At 22.7% G+C, this 21240-nt stretch overlaps 3 protein-coding genes across 6 annotated transcripts in view; 2 read left to right on the plus strand and 1 right to left on the minus strand.

Annotated features, from left to right (window-relative positions):
* Window positions 1-11723, minus strand: part of LOC122505008 (frizzled-2-like) — a 446077-nt gene extending 434354 nt beyond the window's left edge. For 2 of the 3 annotated variants that reach the window (XM_043616408.1, XM_043616407.1), the window contains exons 1-2: window positions 11136-11723; window positions 144-231 (exon numbers count right to left, since the gene is read on the minus strand). The gene's annotated coding sequence lies outside the window, so the exon portion shown is untranslated. The remainder of the gene's footprint in view (window positions 1-143; window positions 232-11135) is intronic. The other variant, XM_043616409.1, reaches the window with a different exon arrangement.
* Window positions 1-19038, plus strand: part of LOC122505011 (kelch-like protein 17) — a 46991-nt gene extending 27953 nt beyond the window's left edge. Inside the window, exons 3-10 of one of the 2 annotated variants that reach the window (XM_043616414.1) lie at window positions 1581-1701; window positions 3815-3980; window positions 13018-13211; window positions 16898-17115; window positions 17178-17360; window positions 17553-17631; window positions 17919-18097; window positions 18643-19038. In XM_043616414.1, the coding sequence (XP_043472349.1) occupies window positions 1581-1701; window positions 3815-3980; window positions 13018-13211; window positions 16898-17115; window positions 17178-17360; window positions 17553-17631; window positions 17919-18097; window positions 18643-18844 (1342 nt within the window). In that variant the 3' untranslated portion in view covers window positions 18845-19038. The remainder of the gene's footprint in view (window positions 1-1580; window positions 1702-3814; window positions 3981-13017; window positions 13212-16897; window positions 17116-17177; window positions 17361-17552; window positions 17632-17918; window positions 18098-18642) is intronic. The other variant, XM_043616415.1, reaches the window with a different exon arrangement.
* On the plus strand, window positions 11859-12678 carry LOC122505014 (probable small nuclear ribonucleoprotein E). Its single transcript, XM_043616419.1, has one exon. The coding sequence runs from the start codon at window positions 11964-11966 to the stop codon at window positions 12246-12248; it is 285 nt and encodes a 94-aa protein (XP_043472354.1). The 5' UTR covers window positions 11859-11963; the 3' UTR covers window positions 12249-12678.
* Window positions 19039-21240: the final 2202 nt, after the last annotated feature.

Raw genomic sequence — 21240 nt, forward strand, 5'->3', positions numbered from 1 at the left:
TCTTGACAAAAATAGAAAAAAAATTTAAGGTTTTGTATTAAAATTCGTGGTAATTTCATAGTTTTTAAGGCAATAAATACAATTTTGTTAAAAACTTTCACAATCGAAAATTAATATTATAATAAATTTATGAAAAAACTCACTTTTTTTGGAGAAACCATTTTGAATCTGTTGAAGATGCTGATGTTGATCCTGGTGATCTTGAAGAGACACACACACACAGACACTGCACTAGAAGAACACAAAATATTGTTTTGAAAAAAAATTAGACAGTTTAAATAATAAACAAAATTATTTTCTACAAACAATAATGAAAAATAAGTTCTAAATAAATAATAAGTTAATTAAGTAAATTGATAACAAACTAAATTAATAAATAATAAGCGAAATACATAAGTAAATAATTTAAATTAAATAAATAAATAATAAACAATATAAACTTTTTTATTAAAATAAAATAGACGCAAATGGAAGATCACATTTCCAGAATACTAATGACACAAGCACTGATTTTAAAAACACAAACTTTAAAAATAAAAAAAAAAATTACACGCAATATTGAACGAGTTTTTAAATTATAAAATCTCACGAGGTTGACATGCGCAAAGCAAATGAAGAACTGAATTTATGGGCGCAAATAAATTTATGCGTAACCTTAATTCCAAAGGAAACAAAGAGACAAGGACGGACTGTTTCGGAAAATGCAGATAAGAAACTCAAACTTGAGAGGTTACTAGACTGAGACTGAAAACAATAACAACATAAACCCTGCTTCAAATTTGTCCTTCAAAGTGATATTATAAACGATGCAATATATAGATTACAATATTGCCTGAAGGCGAGTTGAAGGTACAAGTTTTAAGGGTAGAAGAATAAAATTTTCGAAAATCAATAATAAAAGAGGAAAATTTAATCTCTCTTCAATTCAAAAAATTTTGACTCACATATTTCAAACAAATCATTCGTTTATTATAAGGAAGAAATTTTATTCTTATTATTTTGAATTATTTTTCATTTCCATTTATTTATTTATTATTATTATTATTCATTATTATTTTAATTAAATTATTAATCACTTTTTTCAAATCACATAACTTCGAGTTAAATATTTCAAACTAATTAATTATTATAATAAAAAATTTTTATTTGATTCACACAATTTAATAAAATTATTATTAAAATTAAACAATTAATTTATTATAATACATAATAATTGTAATAACAATAATAATATTTGTAATAATAATTATTATTATATTTTTCATTAATAAATTATTTTTTATTTGTCGCTCATAAATTTTTTCAACGAATTTTGACGTCTTATAATCTTTATATTATGGTATGTTGAGACTTTTTTCTAATTTTTAAATGACGCAGAACATTAAAAATAACTGTTTATCAAAAATTTATAAAATAATTATTAAAAAATAATTTTTTGAAAATTTTCTAATTCTAAACGGAAGTATATTTCATTCCCTTTGTATTCGTGCTTGTTTCATTTAAAAATGTTGCGAAAAATAAACAAAATAATTTTGAAAAAAATAAATAACATTTCAACTAATAAAATAAATAATTTTTAGATGCAAAAATTTCACGGGAGCCAAAAGAATTGGAGCACCCGGAAATCCAGCTCCCGTTCGTATGCCACACGCTCATCCAGAAACATTTCGTCAATTCGTTCATTATATCTACACGGGAAAGGTAATTTCAATGTTCTTCTTCATGTTTTATAACAATTAAAGATGACCGAGTGATAAAATCATTTACAATTCAATTACTGTTTACAAGAATTTTTATATAAAATTCTTCTTTAAATCGATTATCGATTATTTTTAATAATTTTCGAAAAAGTTCTTTGACAATTTTCAAATCCATTTGTTTACAATATTCAATTTTACGGAATTTTGATTATTCGTAAATTCTTCAATTAAATAAATATTAGAAAATAAAAACATAAAATAATATTAAAAAAATTCAATTAAAAATTTTCAAAAAAATTAATTTCAAAATTCAATTATTTTTAAAAATTCACGCTATATTGCTTTTAATATTCAATTATTATCCAAAATTTTAACTGAAATTCATTTTTAAATCAAATTTTATTAGAAAATTCTACGGGAATTCAACTATTTAAATACAAAAATAAATAATTTATCATGAATAATTGAATTTTTCATAAGATTCAATTCCCATCAAGAATCATTATCAATATATATTTTCAAATAATTGAATTCTATCAACGAATTTTAATACAATTTTTAAGAATAATTATATTTTTCAAGAAATTTGATTAAAATTGTATTCAAAATAATTGAAATTCTGCAATGAATTTTATTATTTGTGAAAATAATTGAATTGAAATTTTATTACTTTTGAACAATATTTCATTTTTGCGAAGAATATTATTATTCTTGACAATAATTGAATTTTTGCAATAATTTGTAACTTTTACAAAATTGAATTTTTTTCCAGGTTTTTTTAACTAAACATCTTCTATAAATCCATTATTTTTAGAATTTTTTGAAAAAGTTCTTTAAGAATTTTAAAATTTATTTGTTTACAATTCAATTTTATAAAATTTAAACTATTCGTAAATTCTCCAATTAAATAAATATTAGAAAAATAAAAACTTTAAATAATTTCAAAAAAAATCCGCAAATAAAGTTTCCCAAAAAAAAATTAATTCCACAGAATTGTTAGTTAAAAAAATGAAAAATTTAAATTTTCAAAGATTTTAATCTAAAACCTTTTCAAAATTTAATTATTTCTAAAAATTTACGTTCTAATGCTTTTTAGAATTCAATTATAATCTAAAATTTTAACTAAATTTTAATTTTTAAATCAATGTTTATGAGAAAATTCTACTATAATTCAATCAAAAATAACAATTTATTGAATAATTGCATGTTTCTTAAAATTGAATTCTCATAAAGAATTTCATCAATAAATTTTTAAATATCTGAATTTTTTTGACAAATTTTAATAAAATTTTAAAGAATTTTTTCGAGGAATTCGATTAAAATTGTGTTAAAAATAATTGAAATTCTGCATATGAGTTTTATTATTTGTGAAAGTAATTGAATCCCTAAGAAGAATTTTATTATTTACGAAAATAATTGAATCATCGTAAAAATTCTATAATTTTTGAAAATAATTGAATGATTACGAAGAAATTTATAACAAAAATTTGTAAATAATGAAATTCCTGTAAAATTTTTATTATTTTTTAAAAATAATTAAAGTTTGTGTGGAATTTTATTAATTCTTTTTTTAAATAATTGAATTCTTTTGGAAAATTTTATGAAAATATTAGATATTGAAAATCATTGAATTGAGGAAATTATTTAAAAATAATTGAATTTCGGAGAAGAATTTAATTATTTTTAAAGATAATTGAAATTTTGACGAAAATTTAAAAAATGTTTTAACATAATTGAATTTCTGCGAAGAATTTTATTACTTTTGAAAATATAATTGAATTTCTACAATCATTTGTAATTTCTCTATATTTATCCAAATTATATCGTACAATTTACGAACTTTTCATCCTTTTTGAATCAAATTACGGAATTTACGGCCTTTTTAAAAAAAAACAGACTTTTACGGACTTCACGCAAAGTTACGGACTTTTACGGGATTTACGGACCTAGTTCGAGCCCTGAATAAAGAAAAAATTTTCTAAATCGTTGATAACAAATTTTGCAAACTTTACTAAAATGTATAATCAACAAAATTTGTTCAAAGATTTATCATTTTTTATTCGCCTCATTTTTTTTTTTTTTTTTTTTTGCCTTCGTTGCCGTTGTTTTTGCAGATAATGCTTCAAGACAGTGGAATTTTTGAAATGCTCGGACTTGCACAGGAATTAGGCGTCGAGGAACTTTGGAGAAGCTGCGAAGAACACGTGTCGGCGACACTCAGTCCCGGAAATGCTTGCGCCCTTCTCACTGCAGCTCTTGATGCTCAAGAGCGAGTTCTTGGTACGTAAAAAGCGAGACTTTTTAATTAAAAGTATTTTCTAATTAAATAAATTCCTTTGTCAGCAATTTTTTTCGCCTTCAACCAAACGCAAAATGTACACATGTCAAAAAAAAAATTTTTTTTTTAACATACATTTAGCTGTAAACTAAATAACATCCGCAAAAGAAATGCATGAACTGAAATTGAAAAAAGAAAAATTTCCCAGATGATTTTTTTGAAATCAAGAATATATTTTACTCTGCAGTCATAATTTTGACGGAACAAATATTTTCTCCACAAAATATTTTCCAAAAAAATCAAAATGAGAGTAAAAGAAATATTAGGAAAAATATTAATTAAATTGTAAATGTATTAAAATAAGAACAGAGTTGCCACAAAAATTTAATTCTGATTTCCAGACAAAATTTTGACTTTTTCCCTGACACTGAAGAATATTCTCATGATTCACTCCAAAAATTATTAGATACCCAAAAAAATGTTCTAGAACATTTATTATTTTTCCATGGGAATTAAGATATTCAGAAATTTGAAAATCAAACCTTTTTGAAATTCAACAACTTATAATAATTAATAAAAATTAAAGAGGACCGAGTAACAATAAAATATTATAAGAATATTTTTAAACTGTAACTTCTTCAAAATTATTTACATCATTTCAATTTAATTACTATTATTATCTAAACAATTTTTAACTAAACTTTTTTTTCTATAAATCAATTCTTTTTAATAATTTTTGAAAAAGTTCTTTGAGAGTTTCCTTCACGAATTTTATTAAAATTTTTAAAAATAATTACAATTTTTCCAGAAATTTGATTAAAATTGTATTAAAAATGATTGAAATCCTATGAAGAGAATTTTTTCTATTTACGAAAATAATTGAATTCTTGCAAAGAATTTAATTAATTTTTATTATAAATAATTGAACCCCTGTGAAAAATGTTATAATTTGCAAAATTAATTTAATTTTTTAGAAGAATTTTATTAAAATTTTTAAAAATAATTAAATTCTTTGGAAGAATTCTATTAAAATTGTTCTAAAAATAATTGAATTTTTATAAAAAAAAATTATAAAAAGGTTTGAAAATAATATTGAACTTCTTTTAGAATTATATCAATTATAAAAATCATTGAATTTCCGAAATTTTTTTAGACGAATTTAATTAAAATTGTTTTCAAAATTTAATTAATCCTAAAAATTATGCTGTAATTGTTTTAATATTCAATTATTATCTAAAATTTTAACAAAAATTCATTTTTAAATCAATTTTTTTAGAAAATTTTACGAGAATTAAATTCTTTAAAGACAAAAATAAATAATTTATTAAATAATTGCATGTTTCTTAAAATTCAATACCCTGAAAGAGTTTAACAAAATTTTTGAAAATAATTGAATTGTTTTGACGAATTGTATAAAAATTTTTAAAAATAATTACAATTTTTCCAGAATTATGATTAAAATTCTATTAAAAATAATTGACCTTAATTAAAAATTAAGGTCCTTGAAAAAAATACCGAAATTTAAAATAATTGAAATTCTACGAAGAATTTTTTTTATTTATGAAAATAATTGAATTCCTGCAACAAATTTTATTAATTATTATTTTAAAATTTCACTGTAAAAAATTTAGGGAGTTAACGGACTCGGGAGTTAAATTTTTCGAGTTAAAAATCAACTCCAAAAGAGAGTTAATTTCTAACTCCCTTCATTCAACACCCGCGCGAGTTATTTTTTCCTTGGGGAGTTTGCATTTGGGTGTGAAGTTTTAACTCTCTTTATTTAACTCCCCTGGCATTAACTCCCCAATGGGTGCGACTTTTATAGACTCCCCTGGGGAGTTAAAATTTAACTCCTTTTTTTTACAGTGTTTAAATAATTGAATTCCTGTGAAAAGTTTTATTATTTTTAAAAAATAATTTAATTCTTGAGAAGGATTTTATTAAAATTTTTGAAAATAATTGAATTCTTTCGAAAAATTAAATTAAAATTGTTCTATAAATAATTGAATTTTCATAAAAAAAATTTATAAAAAAGTTTGAAAATAATTGTGTTTCTAAAATTTTTTAAAGACAAATTTAATTAAAATAATTGTTTTCAAAATTCAATTGTTTCTAAAAATTTATGCTGTAATGTTTTTAATATTCAATTATTATCTAAAATTTTAACAGAAATTCATTATTAAATCAATTTTTATTAGAAAATTGTAAGAGAATTCAATTATTTAAGTACAAAAATAAATAATTTATTGAACAGACACTTTTATTATTTATGAAAATAATTGAACTACCGTGAAGAAATTTATAAAAAATTTACAAATAATACACTGTAAAAAATTTAGGGAGTTAACGGACTCGGGAGTTGGGAGTGAAATTTTTCGAGTTAAAAATCAACTCCAAAAGAGAGTTAATTTCTAACTCCCTTCATTCAACACCCGCGCGAGTTATTTTTTCCATGGGGAGTTAGCATTTGGGTGTTAAATTTTAACTCTCTTTATTTAACTCCCCTGGCATTAACTCCCCAATGGGTGCGATTTTTATAGACCCCCCTGGGGAGTTAAAATTTAACTCCCTTTTTTTACAGTGTAATTGAATTCCTGCCGAATTTTTAATTTATAAAAATAATTAAATGTTTGTGTAATTTTATTAAATTTTTTTTAAATAATTGAATTCTTTCGAAGAATTTCAATAACATTTTTAAGAAAAATTGTATTTGTCCAAGGAATTGATTTAAATTTTATTGAAAATAATTGAAATCTTTCGATTATTTTTATAATTTATAAAAATAATTGAATTCTTGCAACGAATTTTATTAAAATTTTTTAAAATAATTGAATTCCTGAGAAGAATGTTATTATTTATAAAAATTACATTTTTGAACATAATTGAATTTCTGCGAAGAATTTTATTACTTTTGAAAATAATTGAATTTCTGAGAAGAATTTTATTACTTTTGAAAATAATTGAATTTCTGAGAAGAATTTTATTACTTTTGAAAATAATTCAATTTACAAAGAAAAAAAAACACCAAAATTCAGAATTTTCTTATGAATTCCAAAAATTTAATTATTTCCAGTACTTTTAATAAAAAATCCCTGACTTTTTCCTGAATTCTCTCTGACCTGTCCCTGTGGCAACCCTGAAGAAGAAATATTAATGAATTTATTATTCAGAGAAATAAGCAATTACAGAAATTACACTCGATCTAAAAACCAAATGCAAAAGAAAAAAAAAAATGAAACTTGGAAGTTGAAAACTAATGTAATTTATCCTAATGGTAAAGCATCCATTACGATCAGAGAGGCACTTGTAAAAGAGCAATTTTTCTTTTTTGAAAATACTCTACGAGACATGAGAATGAAAACGACGAGAGAAAGAAGCTTCGGATAGAACAATTTTGTGATCGATGATTGAATATTGTTGAAGGAGAAGAGGAGAAAAAAAATGAAAATAAAAGAAGAAGTAAAGTGCAAAAACCGATATGCTAGGTGACAGCAAAAAAGGAAATTGGTAGGAGAATAAAGGGTGTCCTATAAAAAGTGACATTCCCAAAGCGCCATCAATCTTCATTATCTTAATTTCGGTGCACAATACACACATCTATATATAGATAAATATATATATATAGTATATGACCACAAATATGTGTTGGTGTTATATCCCTAGATATCGGAGGGAAGTTGGAACCCATTGTGTTTGTTATTGCCCTGCGGGCTCAGAATTTTCCGTTTATCGTTCGGAAGAAAATTGCTATGGAAGGTAAAATGAAACGAATGGAAAAATCATTGGTTGTGGTCTCGACAATTATAGAGGCAGACATTCATTTTTTATATTGTTCCGCACTCAGTTCTACTAATTCCATTTTTGTTCTGATGTGAAAAATTCAAGTTGATTTGCGCAAGGTTCATTTTCCATTTTTTTCCAAACAGACAAAAATTCCTATATTTTTTTGTTTGTTAATTAATCTAATTTAATTCAGTCTTCAAAAGTGTATTGGAAGAATTCTGTAGGATATATTTTGACTAATTCCATGAATTCTTCGATTTCCTTCAAGTAAAAATTGTGTTTTCTTCCATTTTCTTTCACACCGAATAATTAAATCTCGTGATGTAAGGCAAAATAATTATTATTCCTAAAAGAGAATAAAAGAAAACACAAATTTTAGACGGAAGAAATAAACATTTTTTTTTTAAATTAGTGAATTTGATTAATAATAATAAAATAATTTTAATTTTAAATAAATTACAGGGTTGCCACGCTTTTGCTCATTTCAAATTCCCTGACTTTTCCAGGTTAAAAAACGGAATTTTTCCAGGATTTTAAAACTACATTTATATTTTGCATTTATATTTATCTTTTTTAAATAAATATTATAATCATTATAATTTTTTCATAGGAATTAAAATTCTTCAAAAGATTCAAATTCAAACCTTTTTTTTAAATTAAACAACTTATAAAAAATTGTTATAAAACATGAAAAACTCCGATTAAACCGATAAAACTCCGAGTCTTCGACTCGGTGCAATCGATTTCTTTATGTTTTATAATAATTAAAAATGGCCCAGTGATAAAAAAAATTATTGTATATTATAAGAATATTGTTACTGTAACTTATTCAAAATTACTTTCATCACTTGAATTTAATTATTGTTTTCCAGAATTTTTAAATAAAATTCTTCTTTAATTTAATTATTTTTAATAATTTTTGAAAAATTTCTTTGAAAATTTTCAAATCCTTTTGTTTACAATTATTTAATTTTACGAAATTTCATCGATTATTCGGAAATTCTTCAAACAAATATATATTAGAAAATAAAAACTTTAAATAACTTTAAAAAAAATTCAATTAAACTTTTTCAAAAAATATTCAATTATTATTATCTAAAATTTTAACTGAAATTCATATTTAAATCAATTTTTATTCGAAAATTGTACGAAAATTCAATTATTATATTTATAATACAAAAATATAATTTATTGATGAATTTAATGTTTCTTAAAATTGAACTCTCATTTAAAGAATTTTTTTAACAATAATTTTTAAATAGGTAGGTAATTAAAATTCTATTGAAGAATTTCAATAAAATTTTTAAGAATAATTTCATCTTTCGAGAAATTAAATTAAAACCTTTTTAAAAATAATTGAATCTCTGTAAAAAATTTGATTGAATTGAGAAAAGTTTTTGAAAATAATTGTAATTTTGACAAGAAATTTATTAAAATTTTTGAAAATAATTGAATTTTGAAGAAAAGTTTTATTATTTGTAAAGATAATAATTGAAATGTTGAGGATAAACTTTTGCTATAATGCTTTTAATATTTTCAATTATATATATAAAATTTTAACTGAAATTCATTTTTAAATCAATTTTTATTAGAAAATTCTACTAGAATTCAATTATTTAAATACAAAAATAAATAATTGATTGAATGTTTCTTAAAATTTAATTCTTGTTAAGAATTTTATCACCAAATTTTTAAATAATTGACTCCTTTTGACGAATTTTAATACATTTTTTAAAAATAATTACATATTTTGAGGAATTTTGATAATAATTGAAATTCTTCGATGAGTCTTATTATTTATGAAAATAATTGAATTTCTAATAAGAATTTTACTATTTGTAAGAATAAATCAATTTTTGCCTGGAATTTTATTAAAAATTTTATAAAAAAAGGAATTCTTTTGAAAATTTTTTAAAATTAATACAAATTTGGCCTAGAATTTTATTAACATTTTGGAAAATAATTGAATTTTGAAGAAAAGTTTTATTATTTATAAAGATATTTGAAATTTTGACGATAATTTTTTTAAACTTTTGAACATAATTGAATTTCTGCGAAGAATTTTATTACTTTTGAAAATAATTGAATTCTTTTGTAAAATTTTATTGAAATAGTAGATATTGAAAATAATTGAATTTTAATAAATTATTGAAATTAATTAAATTTCTAGGAAGAGTTTTATTAAAATTATTTTGAAAAAAATAGAATTGTTAAAAAGAATTTCATTAAAATTTTTTAAAATAATTCAATAATTCTTTCAAGAAATTGAAAATAATTGAATTTCTTTGATGAATTTTAATAAAATTTTTTAAAATAATTACATTTTTCGAGGAATTCTATTAAGATTGTATTAAAAATAATTGAAATGCTGCAATGAGTTTTAATATTTATGAAAATAAATGAAAATCTATAAAGTTTTATTATTATTTTTTATTTATTATTTATGAAAATAATTGAATATCTGTAAAAAATTTGATTATTTATAAAAATAATTGAATTATTGCGAAGAAATTTATGAAGAATTAGTAAATAATAGAATTCCTTGTGAAATTTTTATTATTTAATTAATTCATTCAAAATTGAAATTTTACAAAATTGCAAATTAAAACCTTTTAAAGTTTATCTATTTATGAAAATTATAAACGAAATTGTTTTAAATTTAAATTAATTTTGAAATATTTAAGAAAAATTAGATTTCAAGAATAAGCACAATAACTTTAGAAAACAATAATTTTCCAGGATTCCGATCAAAATTCCCTGATTTTTCCAGGTTTTTTCAATGTTTTTAAAATTCCCTGACATTTCCAGGTTTTGCAGATTGCGTGGCAACCCTGAATTAATTTTAAAAAAATAATAATATTCATAAAATAATATTTTTGATATTTTAATTGTATATTTTGTAATGTTGAAATTTCTTTTTATATTTCATAAAGTTTGTTTGATTTGAGTAAAACTTATCCCCATTGACTGTTTCTTGTAATTAACAGGAACTGTAATAAAGTAATTAAAAGTCGAGAAAGACTTTCTTAATTACTTTAGTTACAGCGAAAATAAAGATTAATGTTCATTTTCCTTACTTTTTTTAAATTTATCAAAATATTTTACTTATAACTAATCAAATATTTAATTTTTTAATCAATTTTTGCTAAATGTTAAATAAACAAAATAAATAAATAAAAGTACATGAAGAATTTACAATGCACTCTAAAAATAATAAATAAAATATCTTTCCAGACAAATTTTATAATAAAAATTATTTCAATTTACTGGAAAAAAATATATATTTTTAATGTAAATTGGATATTTTTTTAAATACATATAATATAGAAGTAATTTAGTAATAAATAATAATTCTGATAAAATAGGTACATTACCGACAAATTTGAAAAAGTTGGTAACTTTCCAGAATGGTGGCAGCACTTTCTGACGAAAAAATTCCTTTGTCTTTGTTCGATTTGTTGCTTCAACTCTTTAAATGTTTAATTACGAATGAAAAAATAACAGAAAGAAATACCGAATTAATTTTAAATATATTCTTTTCGAGTAGAAATCAATGTCACACTTTTAAAAACACTTTTCACATTCTGACAACGTGCCACCGGCTCACAGGGGAAATTGTCACTGGAGGGACAACAAAACTCGGAATTGATTTGCAAATTCAACTACATCTACTTATTGTCATTTTTAGAAAACATGCACAATTGATATTACTTATAACAGTGATGATACTTTCAACAAGCGGACTCTAATAATTTCAAAACTTTACTTTCATTATCTGTGAACTCTGCAAGAAAGTGATATACTAACCTCAACTTTTCGTCTCTTGCAATTTTCATATCAAACTTCAAAAAATTCTTATTTTACACTTTTATATCACGATATTACAAACTAGAACAACTTTTTCCGGAAATAACAAATCTAGACACTACTAGACACTGATGTTAAAAAGATTAAAATATAAAAAACCTATTTGTTGTCCCTCCACTCTTCCGACATCGACACCGGCGGCAGCCATACTGTCCATTGCTGCCAACACTGCAAAACTATACAATGTTGGCGACATTGCCAAAGCGGCAGCCATGCCACTGACCTTGCGCATGCGTCATATTTACAAGCTTTCCGGCGTCTGTTTACGATTGTCGTCGTACACGTTGTCTATAAACGAAAACGTAATTATTTTTCTAATATAAAACTATACGAAAATGTCGTATAAAGGTCCACAAAAAGTGCAAAAGGTGATGGTACAACCCATCAACCTTATATTCCGTTATTTACAAAATCGTTCGCGAGTTCAAGTTTGGTTGTACGAGAATGTTAACCTACGAATCGAGGGACACATCGTTGGTTTTGACGAATATATGAACCTGGTGTTGGACGATGCCGAGGAATATCATGTCAAGACGAAAAACAGAAAGACCCTGGGTCGTATTATGCTCAAAGGTGACAATATAACGCTTATTCAAAATACAAATCCAGGAGCAAACTAGACTAGTCAACATAACCTCAACACATCATTCCCTTGACAAACTACTTTTTTGAAAGAGAAACCAGATTTTTGGAGTTGGGACAACAGTGATATCTATTTTGTATCAATTTTCTACTTGAAAACTTGTATCTACCGACTATTTACTGTCGTCTTCAAGTCGAAGCTGTCAACATAACCTCAGCGACAACAATGAGTTATTCCTGAGGCTCCGATTTTCGCTTTGGATTGCTTTTGTCAACATCATCTTCAATTCGTTCTTCGATTACAGTGTCAATGGTTACCTCAAGTAAATTTGGAGTGGAAGTTTGTAAACATTGACTCTTAGCTTTGTTGATAATGATAAACAAGTGTTGGGATTTTTCAGAGAAAATTGTATTCCAAAAAGCAATCTGTACATTACTTTCGTAACTAATATTTTTCACTTCCAAATTTCAATTTAAATTTCATAAAATAGAAAATGTTTTGAAAAAATTAAATTGTTAAAGTTTACAGTATTTGTATTAGAAAGGAAAAAAAATAATCAAAGTTATTTTTTTGTTTACAAAATATGTAAAAACAAATCGCTCGTAATTTAATTAAAAAAAAGTGTAAAATTCATATTTTGTGTTATTATTTTGTCTATTTTTAATTATATTGCAAAATTCCCCATTAGTTTTAATATGGTATTTAAATGTTAAGGAGACTGTCAGTTAAGTATTTTTCTATTTATTTTCTAATTTTGCTAAAGTATTAAAAAGAAAAGGATTAAAATGAAAATATTTACTTTTCAGGAGGCAAAGGAGCGTGTTCGTCATTTATCGAGAGATGTTTCGCATTCATAGGGGAAAATGCAGTGGACACTGTGAAAACTCCGGCTTTTTGCAATCTACCGAAAGACGCTTTGGTGAAATTGATTTCTTCCGATTATCTTGGTCTTGAGGAGGAAGATGTCTGGAGAGCCGTTTTAAATTGGGCAAAATACCAGGTAATTTATATTGACGAATTATTATTTTGTAATAAAAAAGCCTAAATATATTTTTACGCTATTTCATTACAAAATAATTCAGAAACCGGTTTTAACAAAAACCAAATATTGACTAAATAATGTTCCTAAAGTTTTTAAGGTTCTAATTAATGTTATCTTCTATTTAAATATTTTCTAAAATCACTTTAGTAACAATCAGTCTTCATACTAATCTGGTAAAACTTATTTACTAATTTTAATGATTTGCTACTATTTGGATAATTTTTTTTAGATTTACTAATAAAAGCAACTTTTTTTTAGAATTTTCTTTTTTCTTTTTAGAATTTACACTATTTAAATTCTCCATTCATTGAATCAAAAAAATTATTCTAAAAAAATTTAATAAAATAATTTGAAAAGATTCAATTATTTTCAACAATTTTCAACAATTTTTTCGCAAGAATTCAGTTATTGTCACAAATAATAGAATTTTTCGCAGGAAGTCAATTATTTTCACAAATAGAATTTTCAGAGGATTTCAATTATTTTTAATACAATTTTTAATGAAATCTCGCAAAATGCAATTCTTCTTAAAATTTTGTTTTAAATTCTTGGCAAACTTTCAACTATTTTTAAAAATTTTCCAAAAGAATTCAATTATTTAAAAAAAAATTTAATAAAATTACGCAAACATTTAATTATTTTTAGAAATAATAAAAATTTCACAGGACTTTAATTATTTTCAAATTTTTCATAAATTTCTTCGCAGTAGTTCAATTATTTTCATAAATAATACATTTTTTACAGGGATTCAATTATTTTGATAAATAATAAAATTCTTTTTAGAAATTCAATTATTATCATAAATAATAAAAGTGGCTATTCAAAAAATACTTAACGCTATTTTTTGAAAATTTTATAATTCAATTATTCAATAAATTATTTATTTTCGTATTTAAATAATTGTATTCTCGAAGAATTTGCTGATTAAAATTGAATTAAAAACTAATTTCTGTTAAAATTTTAGATAATAATTGAATATTAAAAGCATTTCAGCATAAATTTTTAGAAATAATTGAATTTTGAAAACAATTTTAATTAAATTCGTCTAAAAAAATTTCAGAAATTCAATTATTTTCATAAATGATAAAATTCTTTAAAGGAATTCAATTATTTTCAAACCTTTTTATAAATTTTTTTATAAAAATTCAATTATTTTTAGTAGGGGAACATAGTCTAGGTCGGCCACCTTTTTGACTTTTGTTTATAACTTTTTTTTAAAAATGAATTTGGACAATTGAAGTATATGGTTGGAAAGTCCTGTTTAATAGGAACATTTTTTCTGTACAAAGTAAATTGACAGGTTTAAAAATGAAAAAGTTATAAAGATTTAAAAAAAAAAAATTTGTAGTCCAGGTTGGCCATTACAGTCAAGGTCGGCCATGTTTAAAATTCAAAGGGCATTAATCGTTAAAAAATAAAATAACATGTTTGGAGTTACGGAAAATTGATTCTTTATTGTTTACAGTTTGTAACTTAATGAAATAACAAAATAATAACAATAAACAATATAAAAAAATAAATATAAATAAAAAAAAGTTTTGCATTAAAATATTAATAAAATTAAATAAAAATATTAATAAGATGATCAATTATATTATGAGTTATACAGAATTGCAGTTTTTGCAAATGAAGTAGCTCGTCCTCATCTTTGCGCATTTTAAACACATAGTGGCCGACCTTGACAGTAAGTAACATTACCGAATTGTTGTAACCATAAAGAAATGCGTTTCGGGATTCGATTTTTTACTTTGTTTTCCTTTCAACCATGAGTCCCACAAATTTTCTGCATACTTGCCTTGACGATTCAATTTGTTTTTTATCTTTTATTAATGGTTTTTCACATTATGCACAAAACTTTTTTTCAGCTTTTTTTGTACCGACGTCACAGAAAACACAATTTTTGATTTTCCGAAAATGTAATTGAACAAAAAGTTAGGTTTCACTAAGACAAGCCTCGACAAATATTCGCGTAGGTGGCGCTAGTGAACTTGACAAAAAAACGCGAGTGGCCTACCTAGACAGTAGACCAACCTTGACTACATTCCCCTACAATTTTAATTGAATTCTTCGAAAGTATTTAGGAATTATTTTTAAAAATTTTAATAAAATTCTTCTCAAGAATTAAATTATTTTTGCAAATAATAAAATTTTTCACAGAAATTCATTTATTTAAAATAAAAATTAATAAAATTCGTTGCAAGAATTCAATTATTTCCATAAATAAAAATTCTCCGTAGAATTTCAATTATTTTTAATACAATTTTAATCAAATTTCTGGAAAAATTGTAATTATTCTTTAAAATTTTAATAAAATTCGTCAAAAGAATTCAATTAATTTTATAACTTTTAATAAAAAATTATACAAAAAAGATTAAATTATTTCTAAAGATAATGACATTTTTCACAGAATTTTAATTATTCAAAAGAATTCTTATAAAATTCGTTGCAATAAATCAATTATTCTTATAAATCAAAAAATTCTTCGCAGGATTTCATTCCTCGATAGATGCAATTATTCTTAAAATCATAAATTCTTTGATAAAAAAGAAATTAACAAAATTCTTCGAAAGAATTTAATTATTTTCAAAAATTTTGATAAGATTCTGTATGAGTATTCAATTTTATAAAATAATCAATTATTCTATCAATTATTTATTTTTCTTTTTAAATATTTGAATTTTCCTTTCAGTTTCTAGAATAAAAATTGAATTAAAAATTAATTTCAGTTAAAAGTTTAGATAATTATTGAATATTTGAAGTGTTATAATGAATTGTATAAGTAATTAAATTCCAAAAGATTTTTAAACTTAAATATTTGAAAATTCTAATTGTTGTAAAACTATATATAATCTAAAAATGTATAAATTTACCATTTTTCTAAGAAATTATTAAAATATTGAATAATATTATTTAAAAATTGCAAAAAAATTGAATTTTGGAAGAATTGCAATTGTATTTTGTAGAAATTAAATTTAATAGGTAATTAAAAATATTTAATAAAAATTATTTAAGTTTTGAATAATTTAATTTGAAAAATATGAAAAAATTAGTCTTTCGAAGAATTGAAATTGAATTTTTTTAGATAGGTAGTTAAATTTTTGTAACTGATTTTAAAAAAATTAATTTTTCCGAAATTCGAAATTTTGTACAAATTTAACTGAAATAAATTTTATATTTTAAAGAATTTTATTTTTTCACTTTTATAAATTGTTTTTAAATATAATCATATTGTTGAAGAATTCTAAATAAAAATTTGGAAAACAATTGAATTTTAGAAAAATTTAGAATTGGAAATTGTTACCAGAATAAAAAAAGTAAATAGTCTTTATGGAAATCAAGAAATAGTCAGGAAAATTCATAATCAATTTTTTTGTGAATCTTTAGTCGTCAAATTTAATTTTTCGAAAGCTACTTTTTTACTACTTTTTGTCAGTCTTTGAAACTACTTTTTGCTACTTTTTTAAATTACTTATCGAGTGCGAAGCTTGTAAAACAGAAAATAAAGTAAATTAAATATTGTTTAGTTACAATTTTTTCAATATTATCGTTGTTAATTTGAACGTTCGAAAATTTAGGAACTTACTAAATATATTTTTTGTCCATAAAAAAAAGAAAAATTTTTACAGAATTAAAAATAATTCTAGGCTGGAGTCACACAACCAACGCAACATTGGACTGAGGAAGAACGCGCCAGGGTCTGTCAACATTTAGCCGGAGTGATTGGTCACGTGCGTCTTTTGCTGATTGACAGTCAAGTTTTTGCAGAGGAAGTCGAGCCAACTGGAGCAGTTCCCATAGAAATGTCATTGGAGAGGTACGAATTTTTCAATGCCGATCGATCGAGCCACTCAAAATCCTCAAGGTACGACTTTGTGGGGTTCTTGCTTAATTTCTGAATCATCGAGTCTTGTGATTTTGTTTCAGATACAGGTATGCAGCCTTGCCGAATAAATATGCCGAGGTGTGCGCTGACAAAAGACTGCAACCTAGAGTTAGTCCATTTCTATTTCCTGGATCACAAATTCTCTCGAGGAATAAAATGCCTTTTCAACGTTTACTCAATCAGTGGTTTGGTGTTCCGAAACAAACCTGGCATTTAGTTTATCGGTACGTGGAAAGTTATTACAAGGAAGCTTAATTTTCAATCTTCATTTGTGCTCTTAATTATGAAACTTAATTTGTCCATTTAATTTTGAAAATTAATTTAGTAAAAAAATGTGTAAATTTTAATTCTTGATTTTTGAATTAATAACAAAGAGGAATGGAATGAAAAATTATTTTATGGGAATTTTTTTTCAGGGCTTCTAGACATGGTTATTCAGCTTCTGCTTTTCATCGTCATTGCGACGGAGTTTCTCCAACTTATGTGATAGCTGTGGTAAATATTGCCAAAAAAACGTAATAAATAAATATTCTGATTAAAAATTCTAGTAAAAAATTAGAATTTAAATAAAAAGAAAATATTTGATTTAAATAAAAGGTTATTTAATTGTAATCAAATAAATATTTACTTCAGTTCAACTATATTTGAACCAATAATTTCGGTTCTTGTGAACAACATTTGATTAGATTTAATCATTATTCGATAGAAATGAATATTTATTTGCTATTATTTTGAATTTAATTTTTCGTTGATTTTTATTATTTTATCTATTATTTTATCAGGGCTCTCGAGGTGAAATTTGCGGTGGATTCAGTGACGTTCCTTGGGGAAAAACAAATGCCAAAGGACACTATGTTCCATCTGAGAAAGCTTTTCTCTTCACATTAACGAATAATCAAGACGTTCCGCCAACGAAATTTGACATTGTCAAGAAACCGTTTGCAATATGCTATCATCCAGAGTAAGTTTTGACAAATTTTTATTTCTACATTCTAAAAAATTCAGAACATTCAAATCAATAAAATATTTTTTTAATATAAGAATTTTCTATAATTACCGAGTTGAGTAAGATTTGAAAAAGTAAATTCAACAATTTAAAATTTTATAAATAATTTTTTAACACCGAGCACAATATTATTACAATAAGTTTTTAATTCGTAACAAAAAAATATGTAAATTTCGTTATCCTAATTACATCAATTTTTATTATTTCGAATCTAAAATAATTTAATTCTTGCATAGAATTTTATTAGAATTTTTCAAAAGATTTGAATTCTTTCGAAGAATGTTTTTAAAACTTTTGAAAATACATTAAATTCTTTGAAAGAATTTAATTAAAGATATAATGAAATTAAATGAATTTTTCCAACATTATAAATGTTGCGAACTTGATTAAATATTTAATTATTCAAAATTCACTATTTAAAAGTTCGACGAGAATTTTAATTTCTTTTTTAATAAATGCAAAATATTCTTTTCTTAATAATGTGTGATTTTTCTTTTCAGTATTGGACCGATTTTTGGAGCTGGCGCTGATCTTCTGATTTCTAATAATTGCAACGCCAATATGGACAGTTACAGTAATTTACCCCACAGTTATGATGGGGAGCATGCATCGAATTCATTACTCATGGGAGATTATCATTTTACTGTGGTTGATTACGAAGTTTTCACTCCAAGCAACGCGTTTCTTAAATCACCCCATTAAGCTCGCTTTACTGAGTAAGATTATGTAAATATATATTTAAAAATGACTTCATATCCGAAAAAAAGAGACAAGCTCAACAAAAATAGACTTTCCAATAGAATACTCATAATTTATCTGTTATTTATGTTGCCTGTGAACATACGATTTAGATCTTAAAGTGATTATTACAATAAATAATTTTTTAAAGTGTAAAATCAATTTTTACTGATAATTCAAAGAGCACTTTCGGTATTTTTCAATTAATTTCCAAAAATTTAAATAATTATACAGGAGTCTTTTAATTACTGAACTAAATTTGGCAGTTTTTTTTAAATCAATATAATTCGCTTTTTGTTTTCTGTAAAATTACAGCAGTGACGTTTACAACGTTTATGATCAATGATCAATGATGTCTTGTTGTTGAAATCTAATTTTACTTAAATATTTCAAAATTAATTGAATTTTAAAAGAGTTGCATTTACAATTGTCATAAATAAATAAACTTCAAAAGTTTTCAATTAGAAATTTTAGAAAATTTCAATTTTGAATGAATAAATTAAATAATAAATATTTCATAGGAATTCTATATTATTTACAAATTCTTTATAAATTTCTTCTCAATTATTTTTATAAGACATAAATAATCAAATTTTGAACTAGGAATTCAATTATTTTCATAAATAATCAAATTCTATAAATTCAATTATTTATTTCCATAAATAATAAAACTCATCGCAGAATTTCAATTATTTTTAAAATAATGTTAATGGAATTTCTCGAAAAATGTAATTATTCCTAAAATTTTTATTAAAATTCATCAAAGAAATTCAATTATTTTAATAAGCCTTCCTATAATTTTATTTATTACAATTGAAGTATTATTGTCAATACATTTTTAATTAAATTTCTTAAAAGAATTAAATTATTTTCAAAACTTTTAATAAAATTCTTTTTAACAATTCAATTTTTTTTCAAAATAATTTTAATAAAATTCTTCGTAGAAATTTAATTAATTTCAATAACTTATCAAAATTCAATTATTTTTAACATCTACTATTTTAATAAAATTTCACAAAAGAATTCAATTATTTTAAAAAGAAATATATTATTAAAATTCATCTCAAGAATTCAATTATTTTCAAAAGTAATAAAATTCTTCGCAGAATTCCAATTATGATCAAAAGTTTAAAAAAATTCTTGTCAAAATTTCAATTATCTTTATAAATAATAAAATTCTTCTTCAAAATTCAATTATTTTCAAAAATTTCAATAAAATTCTTAGCAAAATTTCAATTATTTTCAAAAACTCTTTTCAATTCAATTAAATTTTTTACAGAGATTCAATTATTTTTAATACAATTTTAATCTAATTTCTCGTAAAATGAAATTATTCTTAAAAATATTCTAAAAAATTCGTCAAAAGAATTTTAATTATTTAAAAATTTGTTGATAAAATTCTTTACGAGAGTTCAATTTTAATAAACATTCAATTATTTAATAAATTATTTATTTTTGTATTTAAATAATTGAATTCTCGTAGAATTTTCTAATAAAAATTGATTTAAATGTGCATTTTAGTTAAAATTTTAGATAATAACTGAATATTAAACTCTAAATTTGAATTAGTAAAAATGGTTTCTAATTTGAATTAGTGACTGACTTTTTGCTTTTGAATTAGCAGATTTTACTTTCTTTTAAAGAGAAAGTATTATAGCGCGAATTTTTAAAAATAATTGAATTTTGAAAAGGTTTCAAATTATTATAATCTTTGAATGTTTGAATTTTTCATACTTTTAACTGAAAATTGTGTAGATTTAATTTTTTTAAAAAAGTTTATTGGAACTTTTTAGAAATTATTTGAAGTTTTAAAGTTTTTTTTTAAGAATATATATTTAATTAAAGTATTTCCGAATAATCAATGAAATTTCGTAAAATTAAATTTTGTAAACAAAAGGATTTGAAAGTGTTCAAAGAAATTTTTCAAAAATTATTAAAAATAATTAATTTAAAGAAGAATTTTAGTTGAAAATTTTAGAAAAATTCAATTCACAATTGAATTAAAATGAGAATAATTTTGATGAAGTCTTAAATTTATTATAAAACATGAAGAAATCGATCACTCCGAGTCTTCGACTCGGAGCAATCGATTTCTTCATGTTTTATAACAATTTTTTTTAAATTGTTTAATTTCAAAAAGGTTTGAATTTGAATGTTTTGAAAATCTTAATTCTTATGGTATAATAATGATTAAATATTTATTTAAAAAAGAAGCAATAGAACATTTTTTTGAGTAATAATTTTTAAACTGAATGAGAATATTTTTTAAGTCAATGAGAAGTAAGAATTTTGTTTAAGGGAAAGTCAGGGAAAAATTAAATTTTTGTTGGCAACAAATGTAGTTTTAAAAACATGGAAAA

The sequence above is a fragment of the Leptopilina heterotoma genome, unplaced genomic scaffold (genome assembly GCF_015476425.1).
Source record: "Leptopilina heterotoma isolate Lh14 unplaced genomic scaffold, ASM1547642v1 Lhet_33, whole genome shotgun sequence".
NCBI lineage: Eukaryota > Metazoa > Arthropoda > Insecta > Hymenoptera > Figitidae > Leptopilina > Leptopilina heterotoma.

Bases quoted from the DNA above. Each gene is read 5' to 3' on its own strand.
- LOC122505014 (XM_043616419.1), top strand. From the start codon at position 11,964: ATGTCGTATAAAGGTCCACAAAAAGTGCAAAAGGTGATGGTACAACCC.